The sequence below is a fragment of the Sus scrofa genome, chromosome 10 (assembly GCF_054392235.1).
Source record: "Sus scrofa isolate SSC_HxYL_T2T_F1_AM1 chromosome 10, Sscrofa_HxYL_maternal_Yorkshire_Landrace_v2.0, whole genome shotgun sequence".
In the NCBI taxonomy this organism is placed as follows: Eukaryota; Metazoa; Chordata; class Mammalia; order Artiodactyla; family Suidae; genus Sus; species Sus scrofa.
Genome location: NC_139392.1, coordinates 86,482,640 through 86,502,217, shown reverse-complemented (window position 1 = coordinate 86,502,217; position 19,578 = coordinate 86,482,640). Strand labels below are relative to the sequence as shown.

The window sequence follows — 19,578 nt, the reverse complement described above, 5'->3', positions numbered from 1 at the left end:
TGAGGATCAGCCAAGAGCTACCACCAGACCTTTCGTGGCAGGGAGGAAAGACTTAAGGATCGGAACAGTTCTGGCTCAGCAGCACCAATATAATCTTGACCCTTCTGTAGAATAAAAGCAGCCCCTAATCAAAGCTTTCACTTGACAGAGACTGCTGTGCTCTTCCTTTCAAACTCGATGCCATCCGGAAAGTGAGATGAAGATAGGTCAACGGTAGCTCTGTAACAGGTTCTAGCTATTTGACTTGATGAGGAAGAACAGAAAGAAACGGGATTTAGCACCCGACCTGTTGGGGACGGGGAACGGGGACAACAGTTGGGTCCCATCGAGCATGCTTACCATGGAGTCTGCTCAGCAGGTCATTCTTTGGTAAGGAAATTACTTCCACGAATTCTAAACAAAGTACAAGTGAAAACAAAGCTGAACGACAGGCAGGCCCATCAGAGCCACTCACGGTGCCCACGCCACTCCCAGCACAGCCCGCCACGCACAGGGCAGCCTCGGGTGGACGACGTACCTCCGTCTCCTGAAAATAAACAGAAGGACCCTTCAGCAAGGTGGGGGGGTGGCACAACACTGGGCGACTCTTGTGCAAGGCCTGTTTCAAAGCCCTGTGAGAGCTTAACAGAAACCCGGGTCTCCACCAATCTAGACACATGGTGACTCCAACAGCACAAAGTTATTTTCTCCAAATCAAATATTTAACAGCTCAATCTAACACGCATTCTGTAACATGTACATACGTGCTTTTAAACTGTTAAAATAGAACATAAAATTCTCCAACTCCACCATTTTTGAAAAAGTACAACCGAGTGGCATTAAATACATTCACACTGTCCTGCAGTCCTGAGCACTGTGCACGAGCTTCCCGTCATCCCGGCAGAAAGGTGGTCCTGCTGGACACGCATCCCTCACCTGCCGTGGCCTCTATTGCTACCTCGTGTCTCTATCACTACTGATTTTAGGGCCTCCCTCAGTGGAATCACACAGCATCCGCCCCGTCCTCCAGGCCCATCCGCGTTCCAGCACGCAGCAGCACACTTCGTCCCCGGGACAGCATTTCAGCCACATTTCCCATCTGTACTGGGCATTTGGGTTATTTCCACCTTTTGGGTCTTGTGCGTAACGCTGCATGAACACTGGCGTCCAAGTATGTGTCTGAGGCCCTGCTTTCAGTTCTTCCAGGTTTATACCCAGGAGTGGACCTGCCAGATCCTAAGCTAAACCTGTGTTTAACTCTGAGGAACCGCCCAGCTCTTCCACAGCATGTGTGCTATGCTTTGCTCTGTTTGCTAGTTGAACATTGAGCCTGTGAAATTAGCTGCAACAGGAAACAGAAATGTTCACAACTACAAGGGATGGGAAACGGAGGACCACCGCTCTGACACGGGGCCACTGTGGGGTCCTTGTCACACCCCCTCCTAAGGACGTGGGAGAGCACATGGTACGGACAGAGGCACTGAAGCTTCTGGATCCAAACTTGCTAAGAAATACGAGCAAAGCTTCACGGAGCATGGGACTCGATAGAGATGGTGCTGCTGTCCAGCAGCTCCTCGGCCGCCCCTCGGCAGGGAGGGGGCAGAACTCGGCGACTCTGAGGATTATCATCGTTTACCGCGTAAGGCCTCTAGCTCTCACTACTAAAGGGGAAGGACGGCCACGCAGAAATGCACGATTTAATAATTTTATATAAAAAAGGCATAAAACCCAATGATGTGCTAAGAGGAAAATGCTAAAATACACAAGTTTGGCAAAACAGCCAAAAGTACCCATGAAGCATCTAAGACAGACTATGACTCTTTCAACAAAAATGAAGCAAGTAGTCGGTTAAAAGACACTTAATACAGAGCAACCACCTTAAACGAAGCCAGTGCACGCTCACCTGGCTTTGGCTTGGGCCTCACGTTCTCAGCGTCATCCCCGTTGATCATGACGGTCACGACGTGGGTGGTACAGTTTGACAGCCCCGGGTCCATACACACAGCTGTGGAGAGAAGCGCCAGTCAGAGGTCGTCCTTTCACCATGTAGCTGTCTCTGGAAGAGGACTGGGCTGGCAGCAGGCTGAGGCGGCAGGTGGGCGGCAGGACTCGTTCACCCGCTCCGCTCAGAGCGCGGGGCTGCAGAGCGTGTCCGCAGGCGGGCCGCGCAGAGGGGGCCCGGCCCGAGAATTAGCTACAACGAAAGCCACTCAAGTCTCACCCGCGAAGCACACCCGCAGACGCAACCCTTTCACGCGCGGGACACCGGTGGGCAAATCACTTCAGCAGTTTGATCCCAAGTGCACACTCGAGAAGCAGCACGCACCTGGAGAACATTCGGCGACATCTCCCTTGTAGCCAGTCTCTTCCTCGAGCTCCCGCAGAGCAGCTGCTTCGGGGCTTTCGTTCTCATCAATGAGACCTGCAAGGCCAAAGCGTTGTGTGAGGGGACAGGGGACCCAGTGTTCTCACATACAAGCTGCTGAGCGACCTGTGAACAATCAAGAGGTTTGCAACGTTTACAGAAAAACAGAAGGCGAAAGAAGCCCCCATCCCCACGCCCCAGCAGACCAAGTAGGTTCTGTTCCTCTGTTTCTACCCAGATTGCGGTGTGAGCAGCGAGGCACCAAGGTCTTGGTTGCTTCTGTGCGCTAAGTGGCTCCGTGGTGGCCCAGCTGAGTGGCTGCAGCCCGGGAAGCCTCTGCTTGTTTCCCGAGGTGTAAGATGGGGACACGCTACCTGCCAGCCTGCCTCCCTCCCTCAGAGCCATCTGGGCCTGTAGTGAAAGCCCAGACAGTGCCCCGAGAGGGAGCGGGGGAGAGGAGGCGGGGGCTGGAGGGGCACTGAGAGGAGGAGGGGCCGGCGGGGACAGCACCACAGTCCTTTTCCTGGAAGGAATTTAACCACCGCAAGGAAAAGGGAAACACAGGCTATTCAGTTCCTTTTCGGGGTGTTAATGTCTTCAGTGAAATGGCCAGAGAACGAGAAAGACAATAGAGCCGTTCCTCCATGGCACTCCGGGAGGGACTTTGAGAAACGCAGAACTTAAACCACTGATGACAAATGAGATCTAAACTCGTCACGTGGGAACAAGCCGACGAAGTGCTGTTAGGAGGCTCTGCATTCGCTTCTAGAGACCTCCGCCTCCGGAACACCCGCAAAGGCCTTCCAGCTGGGTGAGGACACTTCCCTGGCCTTGGACGGACAGGAGGGCCACCACGGCTCTGCGTTCGCGGGTCTTAGAATTAGGAGTCGGCTTTAGTTCTTACTGCACATCTGTCGGGCAGATCGCACGCGTGGTGGAAGATGAAATAAGCTGCCAACAGAGGGAAAAGCAGTGCCCCAAAGAGGCGGGAAAGAACGCTGCAGAGTGGGGCACAGGTGGCCTGGAGGCCCTCACTGCCGAAACCACACGGATGGACAAAGGGGGGGGGTCCGAGTCGAGCGCCACCCCGAGGCCACCTCCTCCACTGCACTGCCCGTGTTTAGCGACTCACCGGCGGGGAACTCCAGGCAGTAGCCTCCCATGGGCGGCCGGAACTGCTTGACCAGCACGACACACTCGTAGTGCAGGGTCCTCTGCAGGACGGGGATGATGGACACGCCTGCGGCGGGGGACAGACCGCGGGCCAGTAAGTGCATCCGCGCCGGCAAGCCGTCCACAGCCGTCTAACTAAAAGGCCACATGCTAAGAAACGCCGCGTCGGAAATCAGTGTTCTACCTGCCATTAGCAACAGAAAGCTAACTGACGCTCCAGTGGTGGCAGTTAACTCCGGGAGTTGTCCTCCGGAGTTTAAGCACGCAGGGAAAAAGCAATCGCACTTGCTTGCCTAAGCTTTCTCTTGATGAAAAGCATGTTTTTGTTGTCAAGGTTTCTTTAAAATCAAAACCGGACGTGAGCACTCAGGTCAAGGACCAAATCTCCATCTACGTGAACCTCGACAGAGACCACGGCTCCCGCTGCGCAGCCGGGCCAGAGGTCCCACCGCTCCGTGTGCTTCTGGGTCGCCTTTAAGCAAGAAACTGAGTAGGCATCATTGTTTGCGGTGTATGCTAGACTCAGCTGTATGGGTTTAGGATAAAAGGCCTTTTCTCCCAAGTCACTTGGCCTTCGAACCAAACCCCCAACTGCCTTGGAGGACCCCCTGGCTCCTCTCTCACACTTGCCCAGCAGGAAAACGCAGCAGCTGCGGCAGCTACTCTGCTTCCAGGAAGAACACAAGACAAGGACAAAATGGAGAAATAAAAGGGAAAACCAAGAAAGACCTATTGCCCAACTTCCCCTAGACCAGAGGGGGTTTTCAGGATTGTTCTGGGATCTTTGCAGTCAAAGCATTCATGCCTAGAAGGAAAAGTGAACTGAATGAATAGTCTTGTCCTAATTCGTTTCCTCATCGACTTACAAGCAAGTAGCCGAGAGGCATCAAGTGGTGCCGAGGAAGTTCTCCAAGCGAAAGGACCTCGCCTGGGGCCTCCGAGCAGACCACAGAGACTTTGTTAGCAGACCTAACGTATCCACACAGAGTATGTGGCCTCAAATTATACTGACTTATGTTTGGCTATAAATATAATTACATCTTCCCCTCAAAAACACTCTTCTGAGCTTAGATGACAGGAGCCAGAAGTTATTTATAAAGAAAGCTTGAGTTACATAAGATTGCAAAATAGAATACCGGAGTTAAAAACAAAAGAGCATCCTTGAAAGTAACTGCTCTGAGGTCTTGGTTACAGTAAAAACCCTCCTCCCCGGCCTCCTCCTAGTCGTGTGTGGGGACCTCCTTTCTAGGAAGTTCTAACAGGTTTGCTTTCATACCATCAGCCGACTGTCCTTTCCTGGTTGTACGCTTCACAGTTTCCCAAGTTCTGTTCAGACAGACAAGAAAAAACAACAGCGTTAGTTCTTAGGCCTGTGTGTAGAACCGGCAGCTTATAAATGCAGTGCATGCGAGTGTGCTAAAGGTGACAGCCAGGACCACCACGTGGTAAAGCTCTGTGTGAACAAGAGCCAGCGGTGCCTTCCTAGAGCTTCTAAAACTCACCAATCCCCTGCTGCCCACATCCACCCTCTACATGGTAGTGGAAGCTCACTCGAGCTGCCTTCACTGAAAACACTGCTGTTTGGGTCATAAACCTACAGGTGAGCAGCACAGCTTTAAAGGCTATTCAGCAGTTGATGCAAATCCAGCCCGTCATGCAAAGTCCAGGATACTCCGCGCAAGCAGAACCACTGGAACCTTATTTACACAACTGAGATTTTAAAATCTGCGATCGATGGCCAAGTCCAAGTTATAGGAAGATAGGACCTTCCTGCTTATTAATCACACTTAATGAACTGAGGTCAGCGCTCTCCTGCGCACGCACGAGAGTCTGTCCAAGGGCAAAACAGTCCCTAGAGAACAGGCTGGGTGAGCGGCGGCAGGCTCCTGGGCCCCGTCCAGCCTTGCTCCTGACTAGCTGCGTGTTTCCGGGAACACGGCCCTGAAAACCCAGTGACTGGAACAACCATGCTGACTACAGGGGGAAGCACAGGAGGGATTCGCTCCTCTCCTGTCCCTTCGACAGGAAGAACGGAGATGGGGAGAGGATTTAGAGGATGGAAGACATCTGAGTGGCTCTGAGGAAACAACGGCGCCCGCCTCCCAGGCGTCTCCCCACAGGGGGTGGGATAAGGGGTGCTGCGCGGAGGAACCCTCCGGCTTCCACCTGGCTCTCCTGAAGGCTTGGGCCATGCTACCTTTCTATTAAAAAAAGTCAGGTATTTAATCCGGTTAAAAAACAAACACCCTTTCTGTGCACTACAGATCTTTCCGTACTCTACCCCAAGTCTCATGGGCAAACACGGCAAAATGAACCTGTGCGAATCCGATTACTCTGACACACGCAGCTGCCGACATGCCTCTTAGTAGCAAGAAGCCTCACAAGAAGCCACGCTGGTAAGTCGGTAACACAGGCCGTAAGTGACACAACACCTTTAGCCAACCACCAAGCCACACTGGTCAGTCACTAACACAGATCACAAGTGGCAAAACACCTTTTGGCCCCGTTCTCTCTGCTGCCTCGTGGGGTCAGTCCTAAAGAGTGAAGACGACAGTGCGGGGAAGAGCACTGAAGGTCCCGCGCCAGACACACTGGGGGTGACGGAGGCAAACCGAGGAGCGTGGTTACAGGAGAGGAGATGACGGAGCAGTGCTGATGAGAGCGCCAGAACACGGATGTCCCTCGAGAGCTCCCCCCATCTCTAAGGGACCCCGAGAGATGTCCTGAGGATCGAGTGAGCAAATCCTCGCCTCTGCCGGCCCGACGAGCTACCCTGCAGCAGCAACCTCAAGACCGTGTTCTCGTTTGGAAAATGGAATGGAGAGCGTGCTGCTGGAAAAGCCTCTCGTGGCTGCGGAATTCTGATTCTGTGTTTCAGTCTTTGTTATAGGAAAGCCCGTTGTACTTTCCTTCCTCCAGTCAACCGACGCCTCGAGACAAGCAAGCGACGGAGGATGAGCTCAGCTCTATCCTGAATGTCAGGAAGGGGCACACAAGCCAGCTTATCTTTGGACTCCTAAAACCAATTCCACAGCCTCTTCCGTGAGTAAGACAGGGGAACAAAGGATTCTCTATAGCTGCAGTTTTGTTTTGTACATGCAGTACTTCGTACATTTATTAATCCCAGCCTACAGTAAAGTATGGAGGTTCATTCTTCAAAGCTTGACATTCGGGTATGAAGTGTTATTGGTTCACACAAGAGCTCCTTGGAGGCCACAGCGCCGTCCTGCGGTGACAGATGACAGAGAAGTGCTGCAACAGGACCCTCAGTGTGGTGGCTGGGAGACCTCAGAGCCCACTCCCAACTACTGAAGCAAGCTCTCCAGAGGGGAGACGATTATGGGGAAAAAACCTTCACGGGATCCCGCTGCACATCCTTGATGAAGGAGGGCTGGAAGGAGCAGGTGCAGAGCAGAGCTGCGAGGGCGCAGCCGGCATGTGCCTTCACACTCAGCAGGGCGAGGGGCTACACTGTGTCCCCTTAACCTGGCGGGAAGGAGACCCAAACTCTACCACGGTGAGCTGGGCTCCGAGCCCTGGCCGTGCTTTCTCAAGTGTGAGCGCATCTCTGGGGCCGAGTCCTCCACTGCCAGCTGGGCAGCAGCACCCTCACCCGCTCGGGATGGGGCACGTGGGCTCGGTTCTCTTGCTCCAGGGTCTGCCAGAGCTGTGGGTATCTTAATGCGCAGCTCTCCAGCGCTGAGCCTCACGGCCACATGCTGCTACTTAGGTAGCTGTCGTCACAAGTTGTTTTTAAGCTTCCTGCAAGTTCCTGTCATTTCACACCGATGAGAGATGTATTTATTCTCTTACAAAGAAACTCTATATTCTTATTTGATCATTTAGTAAATTGTTTAGAGTCTTAAAACAGAGTTTACAATGAGAAAAATATCAAAGTTTATGACAAACACTAAATAGAGACTCTGAGAACCCAAATACTGAGCATTTTACAAAATAGTTTATTAAAAAAAAAAATAGTTTACCTTGTTTTTCCAGTAGGATCCCTGTAAGTTGTTTTTTCAAGCTTGATCCATTTTCCTTCTGAAATTAACTAAAAGGAGATCAGACAGTAAGCTGGGAACCTTTCAAACTGAGTTGCTTTTTATGTAGGTTTTTTTCCTTTCAAACTTTCTCTATGTGGCTCTTCCAATGTCTGTGTTTCCCTCCCCAAAATCTCTGCCAGTTTTAGTTCAAATTATTAAAAGCAGTTTTTCTGATGGTGGGTGTGCTGCTCTGTGGCATTTTAGAGGTAGGACTGCAAGGTGAAAAGAAATGAGAGTTGGCAAGTTCCTGGGTGTGAGGAGGACAGGGATGGGGGGGAGGAAGGGAGGGGTGAGGAGGGAGGGGAAAGGAGGGAGAGAGGGAGGAGGGAGCAGGAGGGAGGGGGAAGGAGGAGGGAGTGGAGGCTCCCAACATTCTCTGATCTGGGCATCTGGGTGCCAGTCAGGCAGGTGTGTTTAGGATGTGAGCACTCAGTGGCATTTGACTGTCAGTGACAACAAGGCACAGCTGAGACGGACACCATGGCCAAGGACTAGACTTCCCACAGGGACAACACAGGTCCCCCACCCAGTCTGAGGGGCCCCCAGCATCGTTCTGCTGAGGAGTTCCGGTTCCCGGGAGTGACGGAAGACAAAGTCCATTGCGTGCATCAAGAGTAAGCAGCCTCTTTCTTACCGGTCCATCTTCCACTTTTTGTTTTTTTTTCTCTTTTCTAGGGCCGCTCCCGCAGCATATGGAGGGTCCCAGGCTAGGGGTCTAATTGGAGCTGTTGCCACCAGCCTAAGTCACAGCCACAGCAACAGCAACATGAGATCCGAGCCGCGTCTGCAACCTACACCACAGCTCACGGCAATGCCGGATCGTTAACCCACTGAGCAAGGGCAGGGACCAAACCCGCAACCTCATGTTTCCTAGTCGGATTCGTTAACCACTGCGCCACGACGGAAACTCCCATAATGGAGAATTTTTGTATCAAGAGCCAAAGTCCACTTTAGGAACAGCCTCGATCTCACTAATACACCTAAGTAAGAGAGAGACAGCACTGCTCCCGCACGAAAGCAAAAATGTCCCTGAGTCCTAAAACTGTCATGAAGAATTAAAAGCAGTCATTTGAAATAGCAAACAGTCTACACAGTTCTTGAAAACACAAGCTTTATATGGCAAAGGGGAAGGGAAGTGAAGAAAAGCAATTTATACCTCCTCTGAAATAACAGCCTGTTTGGAATTCGGAGAAGGCTCCGCTGGCTCTTGCTGGTCCATTTTCAAACTTGTCGGTCTTTATGGGCCCCCAGCAAAAAGTTCACACTGTAAGAGAAGGAGCTTTGTTGAAGCCACATCAATTTTTCTGAATTAAACATCTGTCCACAGGTGCTTTCCTCCTGTGGGGATGGGGGGCACTGCCCAAGATGGTACAGGAAAGGCAAAGGCCTCCACACAGGAGAGCGCACAGGGGTCCCAGGGAGAGCAGCGGGCGGGGACCAGGCCCCAGGACAGCGGGGGGAGTGCTGACTCCGAGCTGAGGACACCTCCCGCCAGCCCTGCCCCGCCCCAGCCAAGCGCTGCCCCGCTTGTCTGCCTCCCCCTTATCTTCAGTGCAAGGGGTAAACGGATATTCCTTTTAATCATCTACAGTAGCACACCCACGTCAGTGGCCCGTTCACTTCCAGGTTTTGACATGGATCAAAGTCACAGTTGCACAGGACCAATGAACTAGAACCAAGACCTGTTCGGAAAGAGCAGGCCTCATCCCGGCTGTGTGCTACCACTCCTCCAGCTCAGCGAATTCCCTCTATTCTGTACCCTACACGTCTGGAAAAAATCTTTTTTCTACCCTCAAAGTTCATTGATAAGCTGGCTGCAGATACAATTTGGGGCTGAAAATCCTTTTCTGTCAGCAACTTGAGGACACTGCTCAGAATCCTTTTTTCTTTTTCTTTCCTTTTAGGGCTGCACCCGCAGCATGTGGAAGTTCCTGGGCTAAGGGATGAATTGGAGCTGCGGCCGCCAGCCTGCGCCACGGCCACGCAGATCTGAGCCACGACTGCGACCTGCACCCCAGCTCACAGCAACGCTGCATCTTAACCCACTGAGGGAGGCCAGGGATCAAACCCACGTCCTCATGGATACATGAGTCAGGTTCTTAACCCACTGAACCAGGATGGGAGCTCCCTAAATCCTTTACTGACGTGACCCTTGTTCTTTCTCTGGAAACCTGCAGTGATTCACGTCTTCACGCTGATGTTACTGTTGGTCAAGCGTGTCCTTTCAATCTGGAAACTTCTTACTATGCTTCCTGAACTATTTCCCTGACAACTTCCTCCCTTCTGTTTTCTCTGTTCTCTCAGGAAATAATATTTAGCTGCTGGACTTCCTGAATCAACCCTGTCTTACCCTTTTCATTCTGATTTTCTGTTTCCTTATTATTTTATCTGTATTCCTCAGCGGCTAGTCCAGCCCTTCACTCTAACGAAGTCCTGGAGTTCCCTGACCCACCCGGTCCCTAACTGTGGCTCCAGGGAAGGAGAGACCCCCACACATCAGCTCTCTTACCAACCATCCTAGAGGGAAGAGTCCGCTCTCTGGTTCTTCCGGGACCTGAGCTGATAATTCAACCATCCATCACAACTTCAAACTCCACCTAAAACACCACCAGCCAGCGAGCCCTACTACACCGTCCACTCCTCTCCCCTCTGCTGTGAGCCTGCAGGTGTCTTAGAGGACCAGATGAGACGGCTGCGGATCGTTCCTCAGCCCCCCAGTCTCCTCCTCAGCCACAGCGACGCACCACTGCCGAGCCAGAAGGAGAAGCTTGCCCATCCCTCAGCTCCCTCACCAGCCGTAACTCATCCCTTCCAAGTCCTAGGAGTCCCACCGCTAATGTGTCCTGAACGCGTCCTGGCCCTCCTGCCACCGGTCTGGTTAAGACCAAAACCCTCTCCCAGACACTAGATTTTTCTTCACATCGTCTTTTTTTTTTTTTTTTTTTGTCTTTTGTCCTTTTTAGGGCCTACGCCAGAGCCACAGTAACACAGGATCCCAGCCTCGTCTGCGACCTACACCACAGCTCACGGCAATGCTGGATCCTTAACCCACTGAGCAAGGCCAGGGATCCAACCCGCAGCCTCATGGTTCCTAGTCGGATTTGTTTCCTCTGCGCCACCATGGGAACTCCCACATCGTCTTTTTTGGTCTTTTTAGGGCTGTAGCTGCAGCGTATGGAGGTTCCCAGGCTAGGGGTCCAATCAAAGCTGTAGCCACACCTGCGACCTCCACCACAGCTCACGGCAGCACCAGATCCTTAACCCACTGAGCAAGGTCAGGGATGGAACCTGCAACCTCATGCATACCAGTCAGGTTCATTAACTGCTGGGCCCTGACGGGAACTCCCTCTTCACACTGTCCAACTTTCAACTGCTCACAGTTATGTTGCTATAAAAACTCCCTGGAATCACCAATGAATAAATGAATGAAGAAGTACAGTGAAGCTGGCTGCATAACTGGCTCTAGAAAGCCAACCTGTTTCTAAGAATTAGATTAGTTTGGGGGGCCTGCTTAGACTTGTTCTGAAGAATAGTTCCTTGTCTACTCATCTTTAAGTGAAATTCAATTTCAAAATTTCTTGGCACAAAGTTTAAGAATTCACACTTCCAGATTTCAAAACGTGCTTTTATAGCTTCAGTAATCAAGATGGTGTGGGTACTGGCGTAAGGACAGACATACATATGAGAGAGGGAGAACTGAGAATCCAGAATTAAAGCCACAGATTTACGGTGAACTGATTTTCAACAGGAGATGCCAAGACAATTCCGTGGTGGAAAGAACAGTCTTTTTAACACATTGTCTAGGACTAGATACGCACACACACGAGAATGAAAACAAACACCATATATAAAAATGAACTGAAAATGGGTCAAAGCCCTAATTACAGGAGTTCTATAAACTCTTAGAAGAAAATGGAAGTGTATATTTTCACCTTCTTGGATTAGGCAATTGTCTTAGACATGACACCTAATGCACAAGTGACCAAAGAAAAAATAAACTGCATTTCATTAAAATTCAAAACTTTTGTGTTTCAAAGGATACGATCAAGATAGTAGAAAAACAACCCACAGAATGGGAAAAAAGTCTGCAAATCCGATAGGAGACCCGTATCTGAAATATGTAATAAAAACTCTTACAACACAATAATTAAGACAACCTGGAGTTCCCATCGTGGCTCATCAGAAACGATGCTGACTAGCATCCATGAGGATGCGGGTTTGATCCCTGGCCTCACTCAATGGGTTAAGAATCCGGCATTGCCTGAACTGTGGTGTAGGTTGCAGACACGGCTCGGACCTGGCAATGCTACGGCTGTGGCGCAGGCCGGCAGCTGTAGCTCTGATTCGACCCCTAGCCTGGGAATTTCCATATGCCCTGGATACAGCCCTAAAACGAAAAACAAAAACAAAGAAAAAGACAACCTGATTAATAACCGGCAAAGGATCTAAATAGACATTTCTCAAAAGAAGTGTAATGGAATTCCCTTGTGGCTCAGTGGGTTAAGGATCCAGCATTGTGACTGCTGTGCCGGATCCTTGAAGCACTGCGCCACAAGGGAACTCAGGTAAACTTTTAATTGGCATTGGTTTATATCAGATAAACAGTTTACATTATTGTAGGCAATGCAGGAGTTCCTGTTGTGGTTCAGCAGGTTAAGAGCACGACTAGTATCCATTAGGATGTGGGTTTGATCCCTAGTCCCACTCAGTGGATTAAGGATCCAGCATTGCTGTGAGCTGCCAGGTCGGCCGGCAGCTGCAGCTCCAACTCGAGCTCTAGCCTGGGAACTTCGCTATGCCCCAAGTGGGGCCCTAAACAAAAAACAGAACAAAACACATTAGTATTATAGGCAAGCAGAGTAGTATGCTGCCCAGAGGGAAACTAACCACCGGGCAGTAAAACCAAGGGCCGGCTCCTCCCTGTGAGCTGTGTGCTCTACCTCCAGAGAAAAGAACTTTATCCACTAGATTTATATCTTTTCGACTTCCATTCCCTTCTATTAACACATACATCAGAGAAGAAAAATTTCTCTTCCACTTTTAGTTCTGACGTTTAAAAGAAAAATTTTAAAAAGGCAATCAAGCAATCTCAGTGTATGCCGTAATCTGTCTAGAACTGCACCGAATGCTTGGATTAAGTCAAATGTCTAAGTCTTCTTTTAAAGTGACTCTTTGACCCTAAATAACTTCTGTGCATACCCAAAATTTCTTTTTTTTTTTTTTTCATCTTTTTGCCATTTCTAGGGCCACGACCACAGCATATGGAGGTTCCCAGACTAGGGGTCGAATCAGGGCTGCAGTTGCTGGCCTACGCCAGAGCCACAGCAACGAGGGATCTGAGCCTCATCTGCAACCCACACCACAGCTCATGGCAATGCCGGATCCTTAACCGAGCAAGGCCAGGGATCAAACCTGCAACCTCATGGTTCCTAGTCGGATTCGTTAACCACTGAGCCACGATGGGAACTCCCCCCAAAACTTCTTAAAAGCAGGGAACTGCAGTCCTTAAAAGGTACAAGCATCAGTAGAAGAGCAGATAGCAAGAGCTAGAAAATCGCTAATTTTCTCTATGGAAAGATTTTTTTTGTTTGTTTTTTAGGACAGCACCCATGGCACATGGAAATTTCCAGGCTAGGGATCGAATCAGGGCTGTAGCTGCCAGCCTACACCATAGCCACAGCAATGTGGGATCTGAGCCTTGCCTTTGACCTACACTGCAACTCAAGGCAATGCTGGATCCTTAACCCACTGAGCGAGGCCGGGGATCAAACCCACATCCTCATGGATACTAGTCAGGTTTGTTACCATGGAGCCATGGCGGGAACTCCTGGAAAGATCTTAATCTGGCTTCCCTGTAGAAAAAATGGTCAATGACGCCAATTTAGAAAAACACAGAGGTCCTCCCTGGGCCCCCACGTGAGTATCTTCAGGAGCAAAGGGGCATCTAGTTCCTTCGAATTTACATGAGACTCTAAGGCATTTCAGCCATGAGCTGGGTCCCCTTAGGTTACTCTTTACAGCTGCCCTTAGATGTTCCAAGGGATGGCTGACACCAAAAGGGTGACAAGAGCCTCTCCTCAAGGACATCCTCACCCTCCTCCTCAGCTAACTGACCAAGTCAAGCACCAAACAGCCCCAATAATGAAAAGTCAGGCCCTGATTGGCAGGTGTTAAGCTATAAGCAGTTGTTTCAGATTTTATTTTAAAATGTTTAAGCTAGAATGTTAAGAGCTCTAGAAAAACCAAGCTCCAGACATGAATTACAAAAAAAGACAGAAGTGGTGAAGGGGGCTGGGCTGCTCTGGGGTGGTTACTTGGAATGCAACTGGCCCCAGGGGGAAACAGCAGTCTGTAGCCATCTACTGGCCGTATAAAAAAACAAAAATGGGATTAAAGAGTGATTTCAGAAGTATATTCTTTGGTCTTTTTGTCTTTTTAGGGCTGCACCCACGGCATGTGGAGGTTCCCAGGCTAGGGGTCCAATCGGAGCTGAGGCTGCCGGCCTACACCACAGCCACAGCAACTCGGGATCTGAGCCTTATCTGCGACCTACACCACAGCTCACGGCAACACTGGATCCTTAACCCACTAAGCAAGGCCAGGGATTGAACCCACGTCCTCACGGATGCTAGTAGAGTTTGTTACCCACCTGAGCCATGACAGCAACTCCCAGAAGTATATTCTTTACCATGGGATTCCCATAATGTTCTGGATTATGAAAGCACCTCAGAAATAGTGTTGAGTTAGTATTTCAGAAGCAGAAGCTACATGGTGCCGTGTGGCGCTGGACGCAAGCAGAGGACAGGAGAAAGTGGCACCCCTGCCTCCATCAGCACTCCAAGAGTGCTCCTAAACTGAGCCCATGCTATTCTGAAATTTAAAAGTAAAGTGTAACGTGAATTTTCTTCCCTTCATTGGCTAGACCTGAAGGTCGTCTGCATTTTACTGCTAATAGGCATATTCGAAGTAAACTCCCCCATGAACACAATATTGAGTGTTGTTTAACCCACATAATCTACCTGAATTTATTTGGGTGTGAACACCGAAGGTCTATGACGGGTCAGATGTATGATTTTCCCAGGGCACATAAACTGCAGCGGGGGGGGAGAAGGTCACAGGATTCCTAGAAGGCCGGTCCAGCGCCAGCAGCAGTGTCCAATGAGCTGTGTGAGCACGGGCGGTTCAAAAGTTCACGGATACAGCAAGTGCAAAGTGACCACTACTCCTGCCCCTGGGGACCTCATGCTTTAGCACTCAAATGACCAGAAGGGCAAATTCCTGTTGGAAAGATAATGCAATACCAGAGCAGAGTGCTTTAAATGAGGCACCAACCACATCGGCTCAGGAGGGAGGGGACACAGAAGGAAAGACTTTTAAAAAGGCAGTCAGACACTAAGATAGGATTTACAGAGGAGAAGGCAGCACTCTGAGCAGTTGGAATCCTAGGAACAAAGGCAGCGACACTAACTGGGGCAAGGGCTGAGAAATGAGGGAGGGTCTGGGAAGCCCCCCCACCCGGCTCTCCACCTCCCCCGCCCCACGCCCTCCCAAAACAAAGCAAAAACAAACCCCACGTGGTATGGATGATATTAACATTTACAGACACATTTCAGAGGGCATATTTATGATTCGGGCTAGATGCCCGTCCCTCCCCCGCAATCCGCAGGCAAACAAAGCACTCAGCAACCTTAAGTGGCTCCCCAGGCCCCTGTAAGTATGCTCCTCCTGGGTTTAGTCCTCAGAATACGCCACGGACGGAGGAAGGTAAATGATCGCTTTTCCACAAACTTAGGCATTTGAGTATTAGGTATGTCAGCTGGATTAGAGGGAATAAGATTCGAGTGAAACCAAGAATCTCAAAAGCCAGGCTATAGAGTTTGCACCCAGGCTCCTCATCACTCAGTCCCAAACCTGAATCCTGCTGTTTGCTGAGGCTGCAAAGTGAAGCAAAAAAAACCACAGCAAGAAATCAGAAGCAGTTGGGCTCCCGGTCTCTCCCAACTAATAGCAAAGTGTTGTGAGCACCATCTATACTGAACCAAGAAAAGATGTGCGAGCTCTTACCGTAAATAACTTCTGATCGACAGATGTAGGTCAGGCAGTTAGAACAGTTTAATACATGGATAGAGAAATCAACAAGGTGACATGAAAGAAATTAAGTGGGAGACCAATTTTTGCAGAAGAAGACCCGTGATTGTGTTAATAGGCATGTCTAAGATGCCATTTTACATTCAGAATAATTACACAGAAAAGCCATTCGGTTTGCTACGAACCATCGATTAGTACAGTTAGACTTAATAATCTTGGTTATAATCATAAAACTGCAAAGAATTTTAGTTTTTTAAAGATATTTTAATCAGTCCTTTTATTATCTATGGTAAAATTTTGGTAACCACAGCAAATGGATGCACTCTAAGTGGGCTCTTCTTTGCTGACGACAATATTATCCTCACATCAGGCAAGCTTCCAGAAGTTACTTTGTTAATGAGGGAAAGCTTTCTTTTTCCTTCTCTCTTCCTAGGTGGTAGGTGTTAGGGGTTGGCCAGACAGGGAAGGAACTAACATTTTGTTGAAATTATACTACTTGGTACTTTTATGATCATTTATCAGGTGACTTACAATCATTACATTTAGTGCTGGTTGAGCAAGTGTGAACTGATAGTAATTAACCTTGGGCAAGTTCTTTGGTTACAGATAGAAAGCAGTAAGACCAGAAAAGAACTTCCTGTGATAGCCCAGGAAAGAGACAGTACTGGTTTGGGCTGGGGCAAACAAGATTTAATTCCCTGCAAATGAGACTTTGTTTTTGTTGCATGTTCCCTGTCACCTGGGAAAGTGCCCGGGCCCCAAGCACCTGCAGTGACAATGCCAGTTCCTTAACCCAATGCAACCCAGGAGAATTTCCACATGAGACTTTTCAACTTTTCCTAAAACAGTTTCTGGGGAAGGGGTTTCCAAAGCTAATTCCAAAAAGATCTTAAAGGACATCAGGAGAGGAGTTTCCTGGTGGCTCAGTGGGTTAAGGGGATTACCGTCAATGCTGCAGTTCTGCTTACTACTGTGGTGCAGGTTCAGTCCCTGGCCCATGAACCTCCATATGCTGCAGGAGCAGCCAAAAAATAAAAAATAATAATAATAATAAAAAAAAGACATCAGGAGAAAGGGGCGGTACAGCGCTTACATTTGGACACACTGAGCTTGAGATGTTGGCAAGACATCCCAAATGGAGAAAACCAGGAGGCTGCTGGAAACACTCATCTACAATACTCATCATGTTACGGATTCAGAGAAGGAATGTTTTTTATTATTTCATTTGAAATAGCTCAATAACCACCCTGCCTGCCCCATCACCTTGGCTACTGATATTTTTTTGGCACTCAAGAGAAAAAGCAACTATTTCCTCTGTTGTAAAGGTTTCACTGAAGAAACCTGAGGAACATAAACCGTTGATGGGTACGTAAAGAAAAGATAAACATGGTGGCTGCCAAAAACCCGTGAAATCAAATTTAGCTGTACCCATTCAAAATACGGGAGCATCTGTTTGTAACGTTAATCTATGTGATGCTGGTTAAATGTGTAACGAGTTACTTACAACCAACTGTAATGTTAAAACGGCAGCCCTTATGAAGTATACAGCCTGACCAAAAGACACCTGCATCAAATCCCTTCCCTGGGGTGCCTCTATTTAAGCGCACACACTTAGCAGCTTCTCTACAAATAACTGCAATTCTGTATTAAAGCGTTGCAGCTGTCTGAACGTCTAAAGGCTGTTAACATACAACCCTTCCAGACTGAGACAGGTTCCCAGTTTCTGCTTTCTCCTACAGATCTGTTCACTCCTACCTTCAGCAGAAAATACCTTACCCCAATTAACCCCGTCAGTGCTGACATTTCCCTCAGATGCAACTTGTTTATTTCTAGGTCAAATCAAACACACATGAGTGACCACACCAACATGAAGCCTCAATTAGGCCTGGCAGTCCCGCACCATTCTCCCAGCATCCAGGGAATATTGCTTCTTGGTGTCTTCAGAAAACAGAAAAGTTTGTATAATCCTGGATCTCAGAAGTATTTAGGACCTGCTACCGCTGCCCCTCCCCCAACATATACTGCAACATTTCTTGATTTACCTCTGCTTTGAAAAATGTTATGTTTCAAAGCATTGCTCGCAATGAATCCACTTAGCAGCATTTTTTGAGCATAACAAAAAAACATGAAACTGCATATTCTTGGAGGAGTGGGGTAATTTCTAATGCCTAAAGGGCAGGGGATCCTGCAGATATCCGAATGAATACCTTTCTAAGGAGGCCTGAGTACAGTGGGGTTCTCACCTCTTTCTAATTTAAAACGGGTTAGAATGGGCCAGTAAGAACGTGCGTACCCAAAATGTGCGTCTTCCGGCAGGCAAAGGTGCCTGGGAGAAGCCCAAAGCAGCCTAACTCTAAGGAGCAAGACTAGGTTTAAAAGGCGTTTTTCAACATCTAGTCATTTCTCCTCTCATTCATTTACAGAAATAAATGTGACTTTTTTTAGTACCCTACTTTCTCGTCCCCATCGGATACGCCATTATGAAAGGAGTAAGGAAGAACCGACGAGAGTGTGGTAAGGGCCGAAAAAGAGGGGGAAACGTATGAAATTAAAAATTCGACTAGAACTTCTTTTTCCTTTTTTTTCCCCGTCCTTTTTTTAGGGCCGCACCCGCGGCATACGGAGGGGTTCCCAGGCTAGGGGTCTAATCCGAGCTGTAGCTGCCCGGCCTACACCACAGCAACGCGGGATTTGAGCCGCGTCTGCGACCTACACCACAGCTCAAGGCAACTGCCGGATCCCCAACCCACTGAGCGAGGCCAGGGATCGAACCGCAGCCTCATGGTTCCCAGTCGGATTCGTTAACCACTGAGCCACGAGGAAAACTCTTAGAATTTCTTACAATCTTATGAACCCAGCATGCACGAATACGGATACAATCTGGTCGTGTTTCTGCACGCTGCTACTTTTGCGAGGCTAGAATAAATGAACTTAACGCTCAAAAGGAGACACCCCTCTCCCCCTCTGTGCTCCCAATTTTTACCTCCTCTACTACCTCCAAAGTCGAGCTCCCCAGAGCCGTAAAGACGAGATCTTTTTCCTCTTTCTCATAACCTTCCCTCCATGGGCCAAGAGGAGCCGTCCCTCCCTTTGCAGATACCCAAACGCTGCAATCAAGCTAACATTTCACCGTGATGTATCCTGTTTTCTGTACTCCGAGTAGCCCAGCTCTCCCAGCCCAGCCCCTGGTTTGTCTCTTAACCCGCTCTCCCTCCGCGCCTTGCGGGACGCGAGCCGGGTCCGCAGCCGGGGAGACGCGCGTGGCTGCAGGCAAGCTCCAGGTGTGCGCCCTCCTTCCCCCCAAAGAGACACTGCGCGTGATGGGCTCGCGCCCAGTTACCTCCTCCCAGGCGTGGGGCGAAGGGATGCGTACTCCTTTAGGAACCGGGAGGAACGCAGAAAGCACGGGTCCGAGGCAGTCGTCACCGAAGATGCTGCGCTACTGGGGGAGGCACAACCGCGTCTCGCGGTGCAGAGAGGATGAGCGCTCGTTCCCTCGCGGCACCCGTAGCACCCCCGCCGGTGACCTATAGCCTTAGATGATTACCTTCCGGGGCAGTGCGAGGCCGGACGAGAAGTGGAGCCGCCCACTGTTTACAATCTCGGTCTCGGCGCTTCCAGAATTCCTCTTCCGGGGCCAGAACTGTGTGCATGTGTGCGCGCGCGCGCGTGTTTATGCGGGCACGAGTGTACACTTAAAGGACGCCCCAAGGTGCTTTCTCTCCGCTTCCTTTTCGCCTAATAGACCGGAAGTGTCCCTGGACCAAACCAGCTCGGCGGGCACTTCCGGGACAGGCGACGAGGGTTCCGGGAGGGTTCTGGGAGGAGAGGGAGAGGCGGCGGCGGAGGCTGGAGAATGAAGAAGGAGCATGTGCTGCACTGTCAGTTCTCCGCGTGGTATCCACTGTTCCGAAGCCTTACCATCAAGAG

General features: G+C 49.7%; 2 protein-coding genes across 14 annotated transcripts in view; one reads left to right on the top strand and one right to left on the bottom strand.

The window, feature by feature from the left end:
* Positions 1-19,408, bottom strand: part of NUDT5 (nudix hydrolase 5) — a 24,754-nt gene extending 5,346 nt beyond the window's left edge. The window contains exons 1-9 of one of the 8 annotated variants that reach the window (XM_084980548.1): positions 18,989-19,151; positions 8,717-8,824; positions 7,501-7,568; positions 6,010-6,108; positions 4,794-4,843; positions 3,477-3,584; positions 2,306-2,401; positions 1,877-1,984; positions 340-393 (exon numbers count right to left, since the gene is read on the bottom strand). In XM_084980548.1, coding sequence (XP_084836674.1) covers positions 340-393; positions 1,877-1,984; positions 2,306-2,401; positions 3,477-3,584; positions 4,794-4,843; positions 6,010-6,108; positions 7,501-7,568; positions 8,717-8,779 — 646 coding nt within the window. In that variant the 5' untranslated portion in view covers positions 8,780-8,824; positions 18,989-19,151. Of the gene's footprint in view, positions 1-339; positions 527-1,876; positions 1,985-2,305; positions 2,402-3,476; positions 3,585-4,793; positions 4,844-6,009; positions 6,109-7,500; positions 7,569-8,716; positions 8,825-18,850; positions 19,152-19,195 lie in introns of those variants that run through there. The other 7 variants (XR_014818115.1, XR_014818113.1, XR_014818114.1 and 4 more) reach the window with 7 other exon arrangements.
* CDC123 (cell division cycle 123) overlaps positions 19,227-19,578 on the top strand; it is a 47,266-nt gene continuing 46,914 nt past the window's right edge. For 5 of the 6 annotated variants that reach the window (XR_014817063.1, XR_014817065.1, XR_014817064.1 and 2 more), the window contains exon 1: positions 19,449-19,578. Coding sequence is in view for 2 of the 6 variants with exons in the window: in XM_005668196.4 (XP_005668253.1) it covers positions 19,505-19,578 (74 nt within the window). In the remaining 4 variants the exon portion in view is untranslated. 6 annotated transcript variants of the gene reach the window in all.